The sequence below is a fragment of the Parasteatoda tepidariorum genome, chromosome 2, assembly GCF_982258835.1.
Source record: "Parasteatoda tepidariorum strain Cologne lab strain chromosome 2, Ptep-v5.0, whole genome shotgun sequence".
In the NCBI taxonomy this organism is placed as follows: Eukaryota; Metazoa; Arthropoda; class Arachnida; order Araneae; family Theridiidae; genus Parasteatoda; species Parasteatoda tepidariorum.
In genome coordinates this window covers 131313497-131337573 of record NC_141756.1, presented here as the reverse complement: position 1 = coordinate 131337573, position 24077 = coordinate 131313497, and the positions used below count along the sequence as shown (strand labels likewise).

The following is a 24077-nucleotide window of genomic DNA, read 5'->3' as shown; positions in this document are numbered from 1 at the left end:
TTATTCGTGATTTTAAATACGTAATTTCTGTGAAAGCTCAGCTGCAACCACAGGGTCATTTTCATTGCTTCCAATGATGGACCTGCGAAGACTTGCACCAATCAAATTCGAAAAATTAAATAAGTTAGAACCGTACTTTAATTAAGAATGATCATAATTTAATTTTTTTCTCTTCTATGATTGGTCTACTGTATCTTTTAGGGGACAAAAGTGACCTAAAAGTGAAAATTAACTTAAACAACAACTAAAGTTAAGTCATTTTACCATTTTAGGACAATTAATTTTTAAGATACATTATTAACATAATATTGAAATACGATAGGGTTTTTATTTGCATAAGTTGAATCAATTGTTTCAAAATAAACTATTTTCAAATATCTGTCTTGGACCTGTCATCTTAGTGCAACTATTTTGCATAAAACTAGACACTTCTTATTTGCAGCTTTGAAAGTTAAAAAAATCTCTTGTCAGATCTACTAATAAAATTTTATTAATGTTTATACTTTTTAATTTTTAAATAAGTTCTGAGCAACAGAGAATAAGGACTAAATTATTTAGTAGACTCCAATACTTAATAAGTTCTATATTTTATTGCTCATTTAGTTCCTTTTTAATTCGTAATTTAGAGTCCATTTATTTTCAGTGTGATAAAATTTCAATAATTTATTATTATGAATGTTTTTATCACTCTATTTTTGACAAGATGTCGAAAAATGTCTGCTAAGGGTTGTCATACGGAGCATTCTGTGTGCAATTTTTAAAGTTTCAAATTTTCTTGCTTTTGCTCACGATAACTCCCGCACCACCATCTGAATAAATAAATGAATTTTAATAATTCATTTATTTATCCAACATTTATTATCTTCATTTTTCCAACATTCAATATCTGTCATATAAGAAGTTTCATTTCTAAAGTGTTCTTAAAATATTTATATTTCCATTCAATGTTATAAGTTAGAGCATGAAAATCATTTTAAGAATTTGAAATATATTTTTGAGTTCAAGAAATACTTTCACTTGGTTACCATCACTTACAAAATTAAAAATTTACTCACCACCACCTATTACGGCCTCTACACCACCTAAAAATAAATATTTCAAGATAAATTAAATCGAATAACAACAGTAATTTATGTAAACCAGGGATACAATAAAAGTGCATAAAAAATTTTAAATATTTATCTAATTGGAAAAAATAGTCTTCTATAATTAATTAAAAATTTCATGTTCCAGCATTCTATAGCTGGTACAAGAATTTTCAAAATTACTAAAATGTTCTCCAACATATTAGACATAGTTATCAATTATATCATAAAAATCATTTTTAAAATTTAGAATATATTTTGAAATAAAGAACTTTTTTTGCATGGTTCAAAACATCATTTACAAGCATTAAAATTTATTCACCGTCCCCTACCCCCTAAACATGCTTCCAAACCACCTGAAAATAAATTATTCAATCGTAAATTAAATCGAAATGACAGCAGTATTTTAAATAAATCAGTGATACAACGGAATTGCATAGCGAATTTTGTGTATTTCAAGAATTTCGTATAATGAAAAGTGGACTCTTTTTTAATTTTCTTCTTTGATACATAGTTTAAATTTCATTATAGAGCTCTGAATTCACAAAGTATATTTGAAAAACTTTTTTCAATATAATAAATAAAACATTATGGAAAATATTTAAATAGAAAATTCCACATTTCAAATTTTGGTAGAGCTTGACATTACTAACTCTGATCGTAAATTTTAAGTAAAGAAATATACTTCAGATATATCTTAAGTAGCAATAGCCGCTACTGAAAAAAGATGGAACATTTAGAAGGGAATAAAGTTACATATTCGAGTGGTCTGCAATATTTTTTCAAATAAAGTAGTACATGACTAGGTACTTGATGAGAAAAGAGTCGAAACCTGTAGATTATGTTTTGTTACAGCTTCTTGATTTTAGTAATGATTTATTTTTAAAAACAATGTTTTTTCTCTCAAAACAATTAGTAAGAGAAGCAATTAATCATGCCGAGCAAGTATTAAGAAAATCAAAATTGAACATAATTGCAATTGAGCAATTGAAAATTTTCTTTTGAAAATTTTACTACCGAGTACAGCGGTCAGTACAATCCTGGAATCCACTAGCTGTATTTTGTATTTTTAAGATGGATTTTGAAACTGAAAAAAAGAGGATTTTTTTATCACTGATATTTTTTATGTGTTCAGCGCTTTACAAAAATTATTCTAAAGAATACATTAAATCATTCCTGTTTGTTGAAAAAACTAATTTGTTTTAGCATATGATGATTTCACTAAAAAAGGCTGTAAGTGCTGAGGGGATTAACTAGAGTTGGTTTAGTAAAGTAAAAATTTCATCATGACATGAAAAAAATTACGTGAACTCATGGACTAATAGCAGGAAATATTTTAATTACGCGATTAATTTAGCGCTTTGTTTGAAAAATACGACTTTGGAAATGTCTTGTATTGTTAACAAAAAGATTCTTATTTAGAACTAAAACTTACTTTTTGTCTTTCAGATTCTATTCTCTCGAATCCATTCAGCAATGCAAGAAAGTTCCTTTGAATAATGAGCACGGTAAGATTTTTACATTTAATTACACTTTTTTAAATACTTATAACTGTGAATGCAAATTATCTTACAACAATGTGTCATTTTGACAATTCAAAACACACTTTTAAAAACTTGATGTGTTCAATTAAGTCCAGATTATCTTACAACAATGTGACATTTACACAATTCAGAACTTTTAATACTTGATATGTTAAATTTATGTCGATGGCTTTATAAACATGGGTGCCACTCTTCAATCCTGGGGATTCAGCTGTTGCTCGCTTATTGTAATTATTCAGGTCGCTTATATTCAGCTGTTGCTCGCTTATTGTACTGCTCTTTTCACTTTTTCCAAACGTTTTGAAATGCTGACCAAAGTTAAGATTATTAGCTCATTGGGATACTCTAAGAAATTTGTTGAGCTTATAGATTAACATTTTAAATCATCCTTAATCAATGATAAAGAAAAATATTCCTTTTACAACGATAATCTTTATCATTAATTACTTATATTCATTATCTAATGATAATTTCAATAAGCTCATAAATTTATAGCCATTTAATGAAAAATGTTGAGCTCATATAATTAACAAGAAATATTTTAGGAAGTCATCAACTCAGTGTAATTCAATAAAAAATTCTGTTTTTGAATAATGCAGGAATTCCTTACTAATCTCAGGTTTGCAAGTTACCTGAATAATTACAAGTTTTGGATTATTTTATAAAAAATTATAACTTATAAGAAACATTCAAATTTTTGACTCGAATAAAAATATTGCTATGCTAATATTCATACTTAAGTAATACTTATTGCATACCTTCCTATTTGATGAATTGCAATTTCAATTCAGGTGTTATTTTTTTAATAACTCAAATACTAGACCGTTTAATTAATGTAATGTGAAAAAAAATCCTTTTAAAAAATCGAAGGTGCACCTGCCCTGCGACGTTCTGTCTAGAAAAATATGAATGCTTACAAAATTTTAAGTCAGTTATTGATTTTCGATCTCTGCTCAGCACTATTTACTGATTTAATTTTTAAACTATATCGTTTTCATACGCGCTGAGACAAGAACAAAAATATTTTTTTAATAGGAACCAGTTTTTCACAGCAAGCTAGCTATATTAAGCAGTAACTAAAACATTTGACTCAGTTTAGACAGTACATTATACATTTAATTAATAATAACAATCATTGTAAATGTAATTCGTTTGTCTCTTTAAAAAAAATAGAGGCTATTTTGCAATGACAATCGACCAATTCTTGAATTTTTTAGTAACTACTTCACTAATTTAAGGAGACGAACTTTGACGGAGAACTTAATTTAAACTTATGTTCAAAATTGTTTTGAATAACAAATTGGCTCACATTAAAAATAAGGGAATAATTAAGAAATATTTATGTTCACAAGAGTGGGTTTGTTACTCCAAAAAAAAATTTTTTGTTTTTAATTTATTCATTTAACCTTCAACTTTTTATACCTATTTCGACATCGAATATTTAATTTAAGAAATGCGAAATTATCAAATAATTGCATCTTTTTAATTGTTTAAGGCTTTTTCATTTCCCCTTAGAAATTAAGTGCATAAAAAATATGTTCCGCGTTTTTGAAATAACATGAATGCTTTATTAGTGTGCATTTATATGTGAAAGTGTGACCGGAAAGTGTGAAAGTTATGATCTATTTTACGTAATAGCTATTTTTAATTTCTAGTCATACGTGATTTTAATTACGTAATCTCTGTGAAAGTTCAGCCGCAGCCAAAGGCTCATTTTCATTGCATCCATTGACGAACCCGTGAAGATTTGCACCAATCAAATTGGAAAAATTAAATCCGTTTGAACCGTACTTTTTTTCTCAACTAACGATAAAAATAGTTGCTATTATTTTTATCGTTACACTGCTTGTTTACACTACTCTAAACACTACGAAAAAGGTAGCGACTACAGTAGTTTCACTTGTAGTGCACTAGTTCAAACTACTGTAAGAAATATTTGTTATTGTCTAAAACGAAATGTATCCTCTTGTTAACGTTTTTAAATGGTGTGAATAGTTTATAGGCATTTTTTACACTATCTAAGATCACATTAATATTTTTTTAAATAATTAATTAATATCTTAACCAAAGTTTGCCGATAATTTCGCTGGTCTTTGTTTATTTAAGAAGAAAGCTATCTTAAATTGTTGCACTAGTCATTATGGACGTATTTACTCAGCCCATTATTTATAATGGAAGTTTTTAAAAAGGGCTTGATTTTCCCTTTTCCAAAATAAGATACTTTTTCTTTACCATGTTGATTTTCGCCATGAATTATGCAAAAAGACATTGTTATATTCAACGTTTTCGAAATTAATTCGACCCCTATCAGGGGTCTGTCCAGACATTTTGTGAAAGGTCCGTTTTTCGTGAAATTGTAAAAAAATTACTCACATTCTTTCAACCAGGGTCCGCTTTTATGAATTTGTTTAAATAGGGTCCGTTATTGCAAAATTGTAATTGTAATTATTGCAAAATTACAATTATTTTAAATTGTAAAGATATACAAGATTATGCTCAACACTGTAAAATTATAATTAAAAAAATTAAATTTTAAAAAATAAACAACAATTGCTGCTTCTAAATTAGAGATGCAACATACAAATATTTGGTATTTAGCCTATACTGCTGAACGCAGAATATTAATTTCCGACGAATAATGGAAGAAGCGTCTGCCGAAGACAAAACTTAATTCGTTTATATCCATCTTTCTTATTTTCTGCCCTGGAAAGGGTTTATTCGATTAAGAAAATTTGTCAAGGGTTCTATTAAAGGAAAAATCATTTTCTGAAGGGTCCGTTTTTAAGTTAAAATATTTTGTGAAGGGTCCGTTTTTAAGTTAAAATATTTTGTGAATGGACCGTTTTTATGAAAAGATATTTTGTGAAGGGTCCGTTTTTATGAAAAGATATTTTGTGAAGGGTCCGTTAACGGACCCAAATTTCTTCTAAACAGACCCCTGCCTATCTACTTCGTCGTACTGTTGGGCCGTAGTGTATGAAAAAAACCGTACATGTTTGATGAAATACTTGGGGGTCCGCATGTGCGTATACTGAGCTGTATTCGGTGGGAAGGATTTTTGTCCTCTCATGTGCAACTTTGCTGTATTTTGCAAGAGATTCTCAATTTCGGACTTCAATTTCCACCCTCAGGAATCGAACCGCAAAAAATCTCTCAAACTTTTGCTGATTATGAGAACCAACTACACAGTTTCAATTTTTTTTCCCTAATAGCGATAGAAAATTTTATTTCTCTTGTTAACTTCACCGTGGATGACGCGCCATCGTCTTCGCCATTGGAAAGCAAATGGCCTTCCCGTGATATTCTGTTTACAGTTCAGTACCCTTATCTTCGAACTTGACTTTGGGATCATTCACTAATTACATATTTCCATGTGGATCTCCAGAGCATTGAAGAATCCTAAAGCTTCATCACCTAAGAACTTCCATCTTTCTTTTATTCATTAAATTTAAGAATTACTTGAGAATTTTAGGATTAATATTTCCTAATTCCGTCCACCAATTGCATAAATATTTCATAAATATTTTTTGTACTTTAGTACTTTTTTCCCATTGGCAAAATGAATCTTTTTTTGGATTTCAAGGCTTCCCCACTTTTCAGCTTCAATAATCTAGAGTAATAGTAAACAGTGCGCATGCGTTGCTGTGGCAACCGTTGCTGTTTGATAATTTTTTTTAATTCTTTTGTTCACTTTTAATTTTGTTATGCGTTAAGTTGTTGAGTTTGTTTTTGAGATATGGGACCAGAGAGATTCCATTAGTATTTCTTGAGTTGTGTTCAAACCAGATCGTTTTCATTACTAATTCAGGTGAATATCACAAATGAAGGGAATCCAACCTGATTGACATGGTCCAAAAAGTTAGAGTAAAGGCAAGAAAAATTTGATGCCGAGACCTGAACTTACCGAGATTAGTAAGTTCAGGCCAAAGAAGCCTTAAACGTTACACACAAACGGAAAAATGAAAGTATTCCGTTCACAAACGCAAGCATCCCTCACAAAAGTACCAAAGTGGTTGAGAGAATTGAACCTTACCGAATGGTGACTATCCGAACCCCTTTCATGTAAATACGGGAACTGGGTGTTGATCACCAGTTAGAGATAAAAGGATCCATTTTCAGTAACTTGCACAAGACCGTAGAATGTCTTCCATGATTCATTCACGATTCATTAAAAAAACTGAGATTTCAAGTCATATTTCATGTATGAACTTGTGAATCCGAAGCGGGTGTATGATGCAGCTTACAATCTCCATCAAACACCATTGTACTAATGCGAAAATGTTATTATTGATCTCGATTGGCTGTTCAATGTCTATTCAGTCATGAAAGGAATTTACACAGAATGTTTCTCAGCTACATTCAAGTGTGTCTGAAAAATTGTGTACAGAGCAGTTAAAGATGTCCAAGATGAAAACACAGTGAAGTTTATTTTCCCCAAAAAATTAGACTACAGCCATTTTGCCAATGGATAACATGTGATCGCTTTGTGGCGATCATAATTCTTTTCATTTTGTAGTGAATCGTATTTCAAATTTTTATTAATTATGGTATTATTAATTTTAAAATTTTCAGTACTCTTAAGTTATTTTATGAGAACTCAAAAATAATTAGAGGCAATATTTAAAAAAAAGTTTGAATTTGAATTGAACTGAAAGTTTTTAATATTTTAAATGCAGCAAAAAAATCCAATAATTAGTTATGTAAACAAATTCAGATTTGTCATTCCAAAAAATTTTAAATAATATTTTGAGGATTTTTTTTTTTGTAAACAATTCAAATCCAAAAATTTAATTAAATCATATTTGTTAAATATTAGGAATGCAATAACCATGTAATAATTTACTTCTAACAAAAATGCTTAGCTTCTAAATTCATTATATTTACGTTTCAAAATTACTAAGAAATATTTTCAATCATTTCATTAACGCTAAGGAAGTCATTTTGATTGCTTTTTAATTTCAATTAGAAAAACAATGATGACACAATTTCTTAGAACTTTGTGACTTTTTGTGACAACGTATAATTTATAATTGTTAATATTTACTAATAACTTGTTATATAGCTGTAAATTATATAAAAAATTTAAAAATTAATTTTAAGCAAATTTCTCTTTCAACATTAGTTATTCTTTAACAATCCAGTTATTTTGACTACTTTTGGGCAATATAGGTGTATACTAAGTTTCAGTCTTTCTAGTGTTGAAGAAATACTGAACCAAATAACAAAAATGAATATTTTTAGGGTCCATGCACTAATTTACGTATGTAATATGAATTTATTATAGTTATCTTAGTTTGCATAATTTTTTACATATGTTTACACAAATTCGGTATGATCAATAATATTAATCTTGTTAATGTTTCGTTGAATATGCTTTTATAAATAACTTTTATTTTAATCTAAAAGACACATTCGATAACATTTTCAAAATAATAGTTAAATTACAATTTTGAATTAATTTTTTTATAAAATTAAATAAAGTAATTATTGATTTAAAAATAAAATGAGCCACTTAATATTGAATAGCTTAAAAAGTGTGTATAAATTGTTTTTGTGGTGGCTAATGTAATCAAGAAAAAAAATTCTTCATCATCCACTAGTTATTTTATCATGATCAGTTAAAAGTCTATGGAAATTATTTTGCACCCATGACGGTGACTATGGTAACGAGATATAACTATTGTACGTAGAGGTGTGGGGTCACTGCTTAGGACAGGTTTTGGCTCTGGTCGGCCAGGGAAAATTAATCTTTTTTTCTTCGGTCTATTATGTCAGCCCTAAAGAGAATAGAAGCTATTCCGCACTGAAATGCGCTATTCTAGTTTTCGTAGCAGCAGACAGCCTCAGACTTCGTCACGGGAGGAGTTCTTACCATAGACAAACTAAAGTGCCTACATCCATGTTTTTTTAAGGTCAAGGTTGAATTTGCACTACGGGGGTTTAATCTTAATTTATATATTTATTTTTGATATGAAGCAGAATAATGGTTTTCATGGAAATGAAAACAAATGCTATAAACGTTATAGATATATGTTGCTATGAATGACGGAAATTGGTAATTTTGAAGTTGGCAGTCACATAGTCTGTTTGGTAAATGTCCGAATTTTAAACTAGGTCTAGTTTATTGCCTCTACCCGGAATACATTTGTCCGGTATGCCCTACATCAATGTTTTTTTAAGGTAAAGTGCCACTTCCCTAGTATGCATTTAACCGGTACACACTGATATTACCCCAAATCTATTTTCATCAGATATTAAAATGTCGAATTCATATAATAATACAAACGAATAAGTTAATATAAAATCGGATGTAAGAAATATTTTGGACAATCACCAAAACGACTATGTGATTGTTGACATTTACCAGTGAAAGTCGACATTCTCTTGATTTTGGTTATTCAGGGTAACATATATATGCAACCTAAATTAATGATTCTTACTTTTTGTATCACAAAAATAACTTTACCGACTCACATCTGTATCATATCTTACTGAACTCTTAAATTTTAGCGTTGTTGAATACCAAAATGGTGGTTCAAAACTATCTTTGATTCTTTGTGTAGGAAAACACTTAAATACCAAGAGTTTATGTACAGTGATTCACTTTAGTGTAAAGCAGTTGCCACCATTTTCGGTATTGAGATAACTTTTGCTCTACACAAGTCAAAATTTTTGATGGTTTTCCATTGATGGAACAACATAATCTTGATGGTAACCATCAATAATTCTATCATGAAACATTATATTTTTTGATAGTAACCAACAAAAGTAAATATCCCTTCAATCTAGGAATTCGAACTGATTTATGATGTTTCAACATAAGAATAGCAATTTGTTCTCGTGGTTTGTTCCTTTTGAGCTCTCCTAATTTCCATCACAGTATCTTAGAAATCAAATGTTGGAACGATCATGAACAACTATCACCTAAATGTAGGAATTCGGACTGATTTATGATGGTCCAAAATAAAACTTCTGGGTTTCTGGGTTTTTTAAACCCAGATTGTTTTGATGGTATTTTCCTGAGAACCAACAAGAATTCCCATCAAGAAAATGTATAGTTGAAACCATCAAGGATCATCATGGGTTTTTGATCCATGAGACTTCTCTTGATGGTTAACCGTCATAGTATTAATTTCCATCATGGATTGATGGAAGTCTGTTGGCATATCGAAAACCGTGAACATGTAATGGAAAATCTCGGATGATGGTGACCTTCTTGAATCACACTGAAACTATCAAAAAAACTTTAATGCGACCATCAAAAATTTTGATACGGGAAAATTTGTAACAAAAAAAACGATGTCTCTTGCAGGAGAAATGGTTGTTGCAGTTGGAGGGGAAAGATGACAAAATTTGTCCTTCTCAGTGTGTCTTATCGAATGAATAAGAAGTGGTTGACTCTATCATGCTCACCTTTTGCTATCAGCAAGCACGTCAGTAGCTACCACTGGTAAATTTATATTTTTAAATAAATCTTGAAAGAAATATTTTTTATTTCAAGATTTTTCTTAGAAACGTTCAGGATCTTTAAATATTCTAAGTTAGAGCATTTTTTAATGGCGTGTTCTTGGGTTTATTTCCTATTGGCCTCAGAATTGCTCCACACTTATCGCTACCCATTGGGCACCTGTGGCTAAGCCTCGACGGTGGAGTATCGACGTCCATGTCATTGAACCGCAAACCCGTTCATAGGGCTGGTAAAATTTTTTACCGTCGTTAAACAACCGACCCAATTTTATGGGTTTACGACTACCAATGTTCAACTCCGTAGCCTTGTAATTTTGAGCCCAATCCAGAAGACAAGGGAGCTTCTGCATCGAGTATTGGCAGAAATTTGACTTCGTGGAGGACTTTTTGATGGAGCTAACCCGCATTTGCGTTACATAGACAGGAAGACCACGAGACTCTCCCACGGTTAGCCTGACGGCAAGGGGACTCTCACCCATGATCCATCCGTCTACCATTTAGGATATTTCACGTCAGCATTGTGGTCGGTACAAGTTGGATGCGGAATTCGCATCGACTGGGATTTGAACCCGGTTTGCCTCATTGGAAGGATAACGTGCTATCTCCTGAGCCATCGCGGCTCAGGCTGGTTACATTCACACAATCACCCAGATGAAGGGACTTTTCTGTACCTATCTATCTCTATTTCATAACCAGGGGTCTGTTTAGAAGAAATTTGGGTCCGTTAACGGACCCTTCACAAAATATCTTTTCATAAAAACGGTCCATTCACAAAATATTTTAACTTAAAAACGGACCCTTCACAAAATATTTTTAATTAAAAACGGACCCTTCACAAAATGATCTTCCTTTTAATTGGACCCTTCACAAATTTGGTTATCTTCATTATTATTTTGTTAATCGAATAAACCCTTTCCAGGGCGGAAAACAAGAAAGATGGATGTAAACGAATTAAGTTTTGTCCTCGGCAGACGATTCTTCCACTTTTCGTCCGAAATTAATATTCTGCGTTCAGCAGTATAGGCTAAATACCAAATATTTGTATATTGCATCTCTAATTTAGAAGCAGAAATTGTTGTTTATATTTAAAAATTTAATTTTTTTAATTATAATTTTGCAGTGTTGAGCATAATCTTGTATGTCTTTACAATTTAAAAACTACTTCAAAAAAAAAATTTTTTTTTGCAATAACGGACCCTATTTGCACAAATTCATAAACTCGGACCCTGGTTGAAAGAATGTGAGTAATTATTTCACAATTTCACGAAAAACGGACCTTTTACAAAATGTCTGGACTGACCCCTGATAACCATAAATTATTACATTTCTAAATATAATATTTTACTTATTTCAACCTAAATTATTACAAAATAAGGAAAAAACTATAAAAAATATGTTTAAATAAATTAATAATAAAATATTCTTTTTAAACGTCAAATACCATAGTTCGTGGAAGTATTAATTATTTAACATTGTGTTATCTATAAAAGTTAAATAATCAAGTCATTTGAGGGGTTTTTAATTTAAAAAAAAGTTCTTTTTCTGAATGAGTTCTTATAAAATTAGAAAAGTTCCTCCAAAACTTACTTAAATCAATATGACCTGATTTTTAAATATTCAAGGTTGATTGTTCAAATGGAAAGCTAAAGTTATTTGTCTAGAAGATATTTAAAATAGTCAACTGCTCCCAATTTTTAATTCGCGTAATATAACTTTATGCTGCAGAAATATTATTTTTAACTTTTTTAATTTACACAAATTGAACACAAATTTGAATTTTTTTAAGAACGAATATATGCTAGTCTAAAATTACATTAAAAGTTTATGATCGTCATTACAGAGATCAAGTTGCAAAATGATAGTCGTTTTAATATTCTCATACTATTTTGTATAAATTGTCTGTTGGCTAAAGCGAAATGACTAACGTTCGCATGCCTAATCTGACGTTGAGGTTAAAGCAAAAACGTTTTTTAATTATTGTTATGTCAGACAAAGTGAAAATTATTTGTGTTTCATTAATGAAAAAAGTGGTTTTTCAATTAAAAATATTTTAAATAGACTAGTACTTTCCAATTTAAATCAAATTCTACAGATTTGTATAAAAATTTTGACAAATTAAAACTATTAAATTTAGATAACAAAAATATACTTTTTCTAACAGTTGACGCAGTGCATTGCTCATTTATTCCGAGATTGTTCTAAAAAAGGACGCGATTTGTAGTGTGAAATTTTTAATATATTTTTTGAAGTAGGAAGCATAAATTTTTTCGCTGAGTTTTAGTAAATCAACGTGATCATACAGAAAATGAAATCTTGTCCATTAATTAAATGCAGCAATAATAATAAATTAAGTGCATTTTCTAAAGACTGCTCGCTTTTGCTCGTCAAACCCTGGAACTTCTTACAAAGTTCATATGAGATTGCTGGACGATTTGGAACGTATTACGTATAAAGTAGGAATCATTAAAAACAATGGAGTGGGTTCATGTTTGTTCGTAAAACTAACTCAAGTTCTGAATTGAATTGTTCGGAAGGAATTAAAAAATGTAAGCAAATTAAGACGCATTGTTAGTTTATTGACAAAAGACATGTAATTCTGCTGCTAATAGCTTTAGTAAACTAAGCAGGGGTATCCGTCCCCTGCTCTCCGACCCTTGCGGATTGCTTCGCTTACTGTCTCTACATTGATCTTGCTTAATACTTCAGCTTTTACTCTCTAATATATTATATATTTATTATATTAGTAGATCCACCCCTACTCGCTTTCCAAACATTCCCCGGATTGCCCACAAAGCAACAAAATATTAAAGTAGATTAATATTTTCTCGTTAAAGTAAGAAACTTAACAATATCATATCTGCAGAGCCGCAGTGGCTCAGGGGATAAAGCATTCAACTTCCAATGAGGTAAACAGAGTTCAAATCCCAGCAATGGTTTTTCGATACGAATTCCGCACCCGGCTCGCACCGACCACTGTTGACGTAAAATATCCTAGTCAGCCTAAACGTGGGTGGTTATCGAGGTTTTCCTCTCCATGTAACGCAAATACGAGTCAGTTTAATTAAAAAGTCCTTCACGGAGGCTAATATCTCCCAGTACTTGATCCAGGAGTTCCCTTGTCTTCTGGATTGGGTTCAAAATCACAAGGTGTTGAACAGTGGTAGTTGTAAACCCAAAAAATTGGGTCGGCTGTTTAACGACGGTCTGCCTCTATACTGATTAAGATTCTTTGTAGCGGTAACAAAATTATATTATCTCCGCAAACAGTTAGTATTTCAATATCTTTTTCAATTATTTTGTAAGCAATGGTGGAAAAAATTAATTTTGTTAAATTATGAGAAAATATTAAAGTAGACATTTTATTAATACTCTAGATACAAAAAAAAATGTACCTCAAAAATAAGGAGATTCAGCAGCTACAAAATAGATGATCCGAAATTCATTAGAAATTTAAGCAAAGTTAAGACTTCTTTTTCGGCAAAATATACCTCCGCTAGCTATCGCTTGCTAAACCCCAGAATTAAATGCTTTTGCAGTTCATTTCAGATCGCTTGGTTATTGTTAAGTTCTTACACTTTATTTTAATAATAGTTGATGGAATGCTCTTTCTCAAGAGTGCTGGCAACCAGAATTCGTCTAATATAAACTGCTCACACCTAAGCGTCGCTCCTAAATTAAGATTATTATTATTATAGATTAAAAGTAGTACGCCCTTTCTTAAAAATCATTAACCCATCAAAAAGTTAATAACTCTTTAATAACTCTTCTTCTCGTTAAATAATCTGCAGCGATACATGAAATTAAAAGCACATTTTCGTACTTTATGTGCTTATAACTTTTTGGTGTTCAATAATTACAGCCTGAAATACTTATTAATAAAATACTTATCAAAGACGAATCACTAGGGAGGAAGGTGAGATGACTTAAAGATTTATATTAAGATCGGTCGTTACCAAACACCCTATATATTCTAGGGCAATTTAAAGAAATAATAAAACTGCTTAATTTCATGCTAATATATTTTTGCTTTGAAATAGTAATAAGATGAATCATTAAATCAAGGGCTAATAAAACGACCTTTTCAAGATCGCGTCAACATTTGGTAATTAGTTGCCAACATTTGGTGTTTACTGTTAGGGTAATAAAAATTGCGCATCGATAAATCAAGGTCCAATCAAACGACCTTTTAGCTTTCTATAACACGTTTAGCAATTAGTTACTCTTTTTATGAACAATGTGTAACAAATATCATATGAATTACGATATTCAGGGTTAAAATCATGACAAATTAAAGTATCGCAAAATATAATTCAAAAAAAATACGCCCTCTTATTAAAATTTTATTTTTATCCATATTGTACAATAATGATTCGTTCAACCAAAAGTTTTTTTCTGAAATAAACTTGCTCAACTTTCTACTGTATATCGCATATGAACCCGTTTTAGTGAGGTTAATATAACAGAACTCGGTGAAAATGACTAAGAAAAATTTGTTTTCTTAATAATAATTGCTTTAGAGTTAAAATATTATTTTTATTATGAAATTACTGTTAACGTAATTTCTAATGAGTATATTATTTTTTAATCTTTAACAAATTGTTGAACTTTCGTGTAATAATAAAGGGTGTATACATTTTTGACGTCTTGTCAAAAATGAAGTTAGAAAAAACATACAAATTTAGGGACGTCAATTAAAAATAGAAAAGCGAGAAAAAAAATAGAAATGGTATCGAAACCTGGAAAATCATTAACTAGGAAATAGAGACTATTGACATGAAGACTTGTTTGATTGCTGAAAAAATTGAAAAGCGGCTTATTCATAGAAACACCATAGAATTTAATCTGTTTTTCAAACAAATCTTTTTGTTTTGAATTTTCCGTTCCTCGGTATTAGATTTGTCAGTAGATTCGAGAGTATTTTTCCGATTTTGATGACGTTTTTGTTTTTTACATGCATAAATACTAATTTGAGGCCGCTAATGTGTATGCTTATTGCCCTCGTTTTTAACAAGGAGTTTAGAAGTATAAATTAAGGGCAGTATCACACTATTTTGATCATTTAAATCCGTGACAACGGTAAACAAGTATGTGAATGTTTCGAATATGCCATAGTTTTCGTAAAATCTTTAAAATAATTTCTAAATCTTAATAATTTTCAAATTTTTATAATTTAATGTTTGCATTTATTATCAAATAATAAAAAAATGAATATGCATAATGGGTTTAAATTTAGCACTAATCAAAACTAGTAAAACCACAATGGTCAGTGATTAAGTCTGTCAAAGTGAAGAACCGGGATTCAATCCCTAGTGGCGGCGTGAAACATACCCAGCTTCAGATGGATGAGTACCAGTTTGTCTACGAAGTAAAGGTGGCCTATGCCCTATCCTAACCACATAGCCATAATCATGCCGTTGGTAACGAAATTGTGAAGCTTTAGCATCTATGTTGCGGGAATGCTTTTTTTAAACCAGCATTAGTTAATAAAAATAAAAGCTGAAGTAATAATTTAAGACTACTATTAAAATTAACATGTATAGTATGAAAATATAATTTTTTTCCTTCTTACATTAAAGTCGTAGAGAAATCTATTAATTTAATAAAAATATGAAAAGAGTTTATTTAATTTAAAAGTCTAGATATAGTTCCTAAATATTGATCTATAATTATGTATACAAGTTTTTCAAGCATTCCAATTAAAATACACATTGTTCTGCAATCACCACTCTTAACATAAAAATTTTGAAACCTTGCCAAAAATGATGTAATTTACGCACATCGAATCTATAACGTGCCATTGGCAATAAAATTTTTTAAAGTCCGGCTTATTTCAAACACGTTTCCAATAATTTCTGTTGATTAGAATAATAAAGAAGAAAAGAAGTGGGTAAAGGATTGTCTCTAATAGAATTACAATTTCAAGACAGGAGAAAATCGTTATTTTTTTGAGTTAATCATCCCCTCAGGCAGCATCAGATATCCTCTTCTATTAAGGACATTTATTAAATTTTTTAATAAAAAAATAAAACATATTCATTTAAATATGTGGTGGTTGGTTGTGTTCAGGACAGGGGCGGATCCAGGAATTTTTCCTGGGAGGGGGGTCATAGACTCAGATTCCTCAGATCCCCCAGACTCAGATAATTTTTAAAAAATATTATTTTTGAAAAAATAAACTAGGGTTTTTAATACTAGTCTTCTCATTTATTTTTTTCATAATGAACAATACATAACTATGACGAATTTCGTTTTAATCTTTTGGATTATGATTCTTGAGACAGTCAAGAACATAATTAGATGGGGGGGGGGAATCGATTTTTCCGACCTTCCTAGGTGCGTATGCCCCTTTAAATAATTTTTAAAATATTTTATTTCTTTTTACGATTTAGTTGAGTCGCCGCAAATATTTTTAAAAAAATTATATTGAGCTCTAAAGATGCCCCATTGTTGGAGACTTCCTGCCTTCCATTAGAAAAATCCTAGCATCACCCTCTATTTTAATTATTATTTTTCTTACTGTATTCTAAATGCATGACTTTTGTTTAGAGATCGCTGAAATAGATCTTTAAAATATATTGCCACATAGATCTTCAATATGAAATATATTGCCTAAAATGCAAATATATATTGATTTAAAAGTTAGCAGAATAGAATTAGCTTTTAACTGCTTATCAGAATAACTATTATAGTAAAAACTATGTATACGACAGGGTGCTTAGCTTTTTTAAGAAGTGCTCTTTTTCCATTGTCGTTTTTTAAAAGCCCTTAAAGGTGCTTTTTTCATGGGGTATTTTTAAAGTGCTTAATTTTTCCCCTTTTTCAAAATTAGTTTTTTTCCTTTACTATGTTGATTTTCATTTCGAATTATACAAAAAGACACAGTTCACATTGTTCTATACAACGTTTTCACAATTAATTCAACCCCTATCTATTTTGGCGTATTGTCAGTCCGTAGCGAATGAAAACGCCATTCGTTTTACATGATTCAAAATTTTATGATTTTGGACAATTGTCAAAAACAATGCAAAAAGTTTTTTTTTTTTGACATGACGGTTAAAACAAGATAAAACCGCCAATTGTCAAAAACTTTTCAGCTCTGCCTGATTATGATATTTTTTTAAAGTGCTTAAAAATATTTTTTGAGAGCTCGAAAAGTGCTTAAAAGGTGCTTATTTTTTGTTGAATAATTTGGCTACTGAGCCTGTCTAAGAATGTGATAAATATGTATTTTTGGTATTGAATTTTATATTGGTATCACATATCCATTGTAGCCAAACTTCAGAACGGTTGCAGCTGTAGTTATACAAATGGTGCCTATGTATAATAAAGTGGCTGTGCGCTAAAAGATGCGATTGCTTACAACAGCCCCACCTGGTGAAATATTGCAGTGTTAGCATTCCTATCACGAAAGCGTTACAATAAGGGAGGAAATAATCTATAAAGTGTATTGATTTTAAAAGAATATACACTTTGTAAACATCAACGCATTAAAAAAAGAAAATGCATATTTATGTTTCACACTTTAAACAATGGGACGTAATGAGACGATCTAGGGGAAAATGTCTAGTTAACTAACAGACTCATTTATTTCTAATGAATAACGCAAAAAGAAGTTTTAGACATCGAAAATAAAGGTTTGTCGCAAAATTGAGCGTTTATTTTTGAAAGTGGTAGGTCCATTTGAAGCTAAAGAACCTGTTGTTTATTTATTCTCTTACGATTTTAATAATCACAGCTGCGTTTTGATGTTTCATCAAATTATAGTGTTAAAAACATCATCCAAATAGATTAATCTTTATCAAAGACTAACCCTTAGAAAATGGAGAGAAAAAAATAATTTGAAAAAATGGACTTATTCCGCTTTTAAAAATAATGACACATTTATTTTTCTGTTTGAAAATAACTATAATGTAATAAATCTAATAAATAATAATATAGAAAATGTTGTTCATTGTTTTAAAAGTTCTTTACTTACTTACTTATCCTCTACGTGCCTTGGGCACTTAAGGCCTCTAGCATATCCCTCCAACGCCTCCTGTCTTTAGCAATAGATCTTGCTTCCTCCCAGCCAGATATTCCACATTCTTTTAATTCGCCCAAAAACATGCGCTGGATGGTAAGTCTGGGTCTTCCTCTTGTTCTCTTACCATCAGGGGCCCATGTAAGCGCAACAGATGAAATTTTTTCTTTGGGCATTCTAAGGATATGTCCGAGCCAGCTCCATCTTCGTTTAAAAGTTCTTTGTTAGCATTAAATTCAACAAGGTATGTATTTGTGTTAAATCTATCTAAGACTTTTTAATTCAATTTTATCTCCAATATCTCATTTCGTTTTTGAGATAGAAATGTTAACTCCAAGTTTTTTCAGCATTTAGATATAGAGCTTTGCACATTACCTCTTTGTTATGTATAGTCACTTTACAATACATAGACACCACTTTTGCTTCAGTAAGTACCTTGCATATTACTTAAAATTAATTAAATATTATATTGTAACAGAATGTAAATTTCATTTAACACTTAAAACTGCTTAGCATACCAAATTAGCATTTGAAATTGTAAAACAATCTTCAACTATATTATCATTACTTTTTTTAGGAGAGTCCCACATCCTTATATAATTCAGTCAGCAATCCAGGTAGTATCAATGATTTCACATTGTATTCAACACCATCTTTGCCAAATATATCATTGGGGACACCTCCTGTACCTACATCTGCTGTAAGTTTATTTTGGAACTGTTATAGGAAAATATATTTTGTTCTAAAAAAATACTTAGAATTTTATCTTTCTCTTGCTTGCGAATTATTTATTTCTCCTATGTTAAAAATGCTGCCGGAAAAAAAATTTCCCTTTTTGTTTGACATTTTAAACTCAATGCTTTTATAAATATCTTATGAAATCTAGCTTCAGTCACAATTTTGAAAGTTCTTGTGTTTTAGAAGAATAAATCGATAATTAAAAGTATGAAGCATTTTTTTAACATTGAATTATTATATATTACCAAGTTTTACTTTGGCACAAATTTTACTGTTTGAATGCTTGAATACACAACTTTTAAGTGAAGGAATTTCAAGCTTTTGATATTTAAAAATTCTCAATATACGAAGTTTTCCATGATCCTCTTAATAAGCATTTTTAGAATTGCTTTCCTAAAATGAAGTTCAAAAAATTGCATACATTACCGGATGCTAATTAATATATAAACTAGAAATAAAAACACTATATAACAAATCACTATTGAGAGCATTGAAACCTGTTTGATTGCCAGCGGAAACAGTGGATTTGAAAAAAAAGTTTTTCGGCCTGCTTTCTTCAGTAGTAATTCGATGATTTCAATTTTTGCAACATCCTTTGCATTTGTAGACATAAATAATTATGCCTCTTAAATAAATTGGGGCTCATATTTTTAATGTAATGCTTCCTTCAAATATCTGTGACGTGCATTCTAGTACAGGTTACATTTATTATGTCAAAATGATATCTTATTGTTTAAGCGTTTAGAAATGAAATGAAATAATCAATGATTCTTATTAGAATTTATGTTGCAATCCTTATTCTTCTTTTATTCTTGGAAATTCTGAGCAAGTGAAGCAACTTCTCCTAAAAAAGAAATTATCTAAATCTTAAATTTCTTCACTGACTTTTATATAGAAATGCCATTTTTAATGCATCGAAAAATGAACGGAAAAATAATATACACCAATACTTATAGCGTACCCTCTAAGTTCTTTAGGCGCTAAGTTGTAAACACCCTCATTACTTGACCCTTTGCTTACGGTAAACTACGTTGTACCATCGCATGTGGTCCACATGTTGTACCAGCGGTAAGCAAAGGGTTAAAGAGGTCAAGAGTACACAGTTCTTGTTCATTTCTGTAAAACTCTCACTTTAGGCATATGTATCTTCGGCTAAGGGCAATGGTGAATTAAATTTTAAGTTAATTTAAATAATTAGCTTTCTTTCAATTTTATTTTAAAGCAACTTCTCTTTTTATCATATTCTATACTGAATCTTGAATATTTTTTATCGACTCTACAGGAAATTGGTAAAAGTGCTGTACCAGCTGGTTCTGAAGTACAGGAAAGAGATATTTCCACCATAAGACTAGGAATGCCTCTTGCATCAAATGTCTTACAGTCTTTAACATATTACCCAGCATTACCGGGTATACTCTCTAATTCTTAAAAATCTAGTTGTCCAAGTAGCAATTATTCATGCAATTTTTTTAAACGTAATAAATTTTTAATTTTATGTCAAATTGAAAAGATATCAGCTTCAAACTATTGCTTTGTTTTACAATAACTTTGATTCTTTGTTAACATAAAGGCAAAAATACTTCGTTGAAATCGATATATAGTATATGTTTAAATTATAATAAATATATTAATGTACGTGAAAATTTCTATATTTCTTTTAATTTTTTTTGTTGAATTTAATCTGTTTATAATTCTCGCATAAATAAAAATACATTAATAAATTTAATTTATTATTTATAAATGCTTTAATATACAGCATGTTACAAAATGTGACTCACAAATTCATAGGGGTGATATTAGATATGAAAAGGATAAAAACGTAACGCAGAACAAGGGATTACCAGCCACGTTAAGAGGGAAATGGGATTTTACAGTCTACAACGACATAAAAACGATTCTCGAATGTACATGGAGATGACACCTATGCACAAGCCAGATTACACAGGTAAGTTTGTATAATCACTGGATTAAATATAACTTAGTTCATGGTTCATAGCGTTTTTAAAAAGACCTTAAAAGTGCTTATTTTCGTTTTTTAAAAGCCCTTACTTAATTTTCACTTTTCGAAAATGAGATTTTTTTTACCTTGCCGAGTTTCGCTGTGTATCATGCAAAAGTGTGGTTTTCACGTTGTTCTATTCAGCGTTTTCACAATTAACTCAACCACAATCCATTTCCCATAACGTATAATAGCGCCAAACATGTTTGATGAAATACTTGGGACTGACTACTGAGTTGGGTTTGATGAGATTCTTGCACTCCCAAATGCAACTCAGCTGCAAGATATTCTCAATTTCAGGCTTTATTTTACGCCCTCTGAAAAGTTCTTTGTCAGTAACTAGTAATTTTATCATGATCATATAAAGTCTTTGAAATTTATTTTGCATTTTGTTAATGTAATAGTGCTTAAACTTTTTTTGAATGCTTAAAAAGTACTTTAAAGGTGCTTATTTTTTGTTGAGATATTTTAATGAACTGGAATGTATTTCAATCTGTTAGTTTCATAAGTTTATTAAACAATCTACCTCAATTTCAATTCTAGAACCATTCAAAGACCTCTTGGGAGAACACAGTCAGCTCCACTACCTCTTGATCATCCAATGCTACAATCACAAGCCATACTTTTATCACCTCAACAAAATGAACAATATGCTCGAGAAAAGAGACTCTGTGAGCAGCAGCAACATAATCTACTCAAACAAGTAAGAGGTCTTCTGATTGATTTAATTTGCAACTTCAAGAATTAAAATATTTTTTGTCTAAAACTTTTGTACATTCCGTATCAGTTTTTTTTATTTTTAGTTCCAAAATAAATACTTTTGGAACTTTTTAAAATTGATCTTCTTTTTCTAAGTAGGATCTAACTTGAATTTATAAAATATATACTAATATTAACAGGTTATGGAATATCAAGAAAGAAAAAAAATGCTTTTGATGCTTTTCTTTTCTTCAAAATAGTTAAATTTTTAAGAGTGAAGTTTTTATGTCGTGATCCCTCTCTAAATAAAGAAATCATTTCTAAATTATTTCTGTTCCAAACTTAGATTGGTCATCCGTCCTCATCACGCTGTTGCTATTCAGTCTCAATTACACAATATTTCTCTGTATACACTCAACTGCTAATTACAACGTAGGAGCTATGTATGATCTTAATGTAACTGTCATGGCCAGCGATCAAAATCCAGTTAACTTAATACAGCTCTCCAGTCTATACACAAAACAGCAATGAATCAACTAGTGGAATTGTTCATCGATTCTATCACAGATAAAATTCTGAAGGGGTAATGTAGTGTGTCTACCACTACAATTATTTAATTCCAGTTCACTAGTATATAAGACATGTTAACTCAATTCTATGTTGGGACACCTTTTCATGGATGAAAGTTGACATTGTCGATAACATTTGTCTTTATGTAGTATATATATAGATAAAAATGTTATAATGATTTAAAATTATACTCCATACAGAACACATTGGTATATAAAGAATGGGAATATTTTGTATGTAATCTGTCACCTCAATTACAATTTCCAAGGGGTCAAATGATTTTGAACTTGCACTTCGTTTTCAAAAAAATGTAGAGGTTGGTTACGAGCGATACCCTTTGAGTTGGTCCCCCTTTCTCCTTTTTTTTCAGTTTCTTGTGGGCCACTACTTGTTGAAAATTGTCAAGACTTGGCGATTTTTCTTCCATTGATCACGATACAGAAATCTTTCCCAAAAAATTATTGATAAATACTCTAGATGCAAAACCTCCTGCTTTTAATACAAAGCATGAAGAATGCATCTGCTGTATTAAAAAATTTTGTAAAAAGCTTAGTAATGAGAGCATATTCCTATTGAAGCTAATTGATATGTTTAATTCATAATTTTTCCGGTTTCACAACTAGATGACTCCAATGTTTCTATTATTTAACTTCATGAATTGAAAACAAATAAAAAAAAAATTTATAATTAAAGAAATACATACTTCAATATATGTGTGTAAAAAAAAACTGACTTTAGTTGATCATTTATAGGTATCTACATCAGGCATCAATTTGGGAAAGCCTCTGTCTCGAACCTCTTGTTGCTCTTAGTCCGATTGGAAGTCGTCAGGAAACGCCTTCTCCTCATCAGGTGCAAACCTCTTTCTTCAAAGAATAACTTTATAAAAATTATATTAAAAACATTCTGGCTACTGCAGAGTAATACTTAAAAGAAAGAAAAACAAGCTATTGAAATCAGATGAATTATTAACAAATTAGATCAAGGATGGATTAAAATTATAAAAAACCTTGGTTATTTAAGATTGAAGCTGAAAGCTGGTTATTAATGAAGGGCAAGTACATTCCAGTAACTCTATTTAAACTGGCTTTTGATGATTTTAATCCCTCCTTCATTCTGATTGACTTTGTAAATGATTTGATTACAAATTTGTTTTTAATCATTTAAGTATTTATTTGCGACGCCTTATTGTTTAATAGTTTGAGCTCTGTTTTTTTTTAAAAAATACCAAATTTAACTTTTTAACAGGTGTTGTGTACGACAGTTTAATGTTAAAACATCAATGTGTTTGTGGTAGCAGTGCTCATCATCCTGAACATGGTGGTCGCCTACAAAGTATATGGGCAAGGTTACAGGAAACCAGTCTTCTTAATAGATGCGAGGTAAGAGGCAATTTCGAATATTAAACAAATCTCATTTATATAAAACAAATAAATACATAATTTTTATTTTTGTCCATTAACATTTTCATAATCTTACAATGCCACATTTTCGTAATTATGCAATTATTTAATGATTCGATGTAAAATTAAATGGTGCAACAAAAACAGATAACCAAATCCCGTGGCTCAAAATAGTCAAAAGATCTCAATTTTTTGTCATGTTCACAATATTTGCATTTATTTTCATTTGGTGTTCTTAATAGCCTTTGTCTATACTAAACAAATCTTATCATTGCCAAAAATACAAAAGTAAACTCATTGGATATCTAATCAATCAAATTAGCTCAAGAGAAAATTCTAGTGTAGATAAAAATATAAGAAAAGTCTTACCTAAGGAGAATCCACAAATATTAGGAGGTAATATATTAAGAAAGACAAAATGTTCTGTGATAGAACTCAAATAGACTGAGTGTCATAAAAAGTAGATTCCTATGAACAAAATACTAGTCATATTTAAAAAATTGCCTTTATTGAAGAGTTTTGTATTTGGATATTTTGTATTACATTCTAATT

At 30.3% G+C, this 24077-nt stretch overlaps 1 protein-coding gene across 3 annotated transcripts in view; it reads left to right on the top strand.

Annotated features, from left to right (window-relative positions):
- LOC147816234 (uncharacterized) overlaps nt 1-23504 on the top strand; it is a 48877-nt gene extending 25373 nt beyond the window's left edge. Inside the window, exons 4-9 of one of the 3 annotated variants that reach the window (XM_087158400.1) lie at nt 2535-2593; nt 9942-10079; nt 18694-18816; nt 21397-21556; nt 22875-22974; nt 23371-23504. In XM_087158400.1, coding sequence (XP_087014526.1) covers nt 9973-10079; nt 18694-18816; nt 21397-21556; nt 22875-22934 — 450 coding nt within the window. In that variant the 5' untranslated portion in view covers nt 2535-2593; nt 9942-9972 and the 3' untranslated portion in view covers nt 22935-22974; nt 23371-23504. Of the gene's footprint in view, nt 1-2534; nt 2594-9941; nt 10080-18693; nt 18817-20136; nt 20264-21396; nt 21557-22874; nt 22975-23370 lie in introns of all 3 variants that reach the window. The other 2 variants (XM_087158398.1, XM_087158399.1) reach the window with 2 other exon arrangements.
- Nucleotides 23505-24077: the final 573 nt, after the last annotated feature.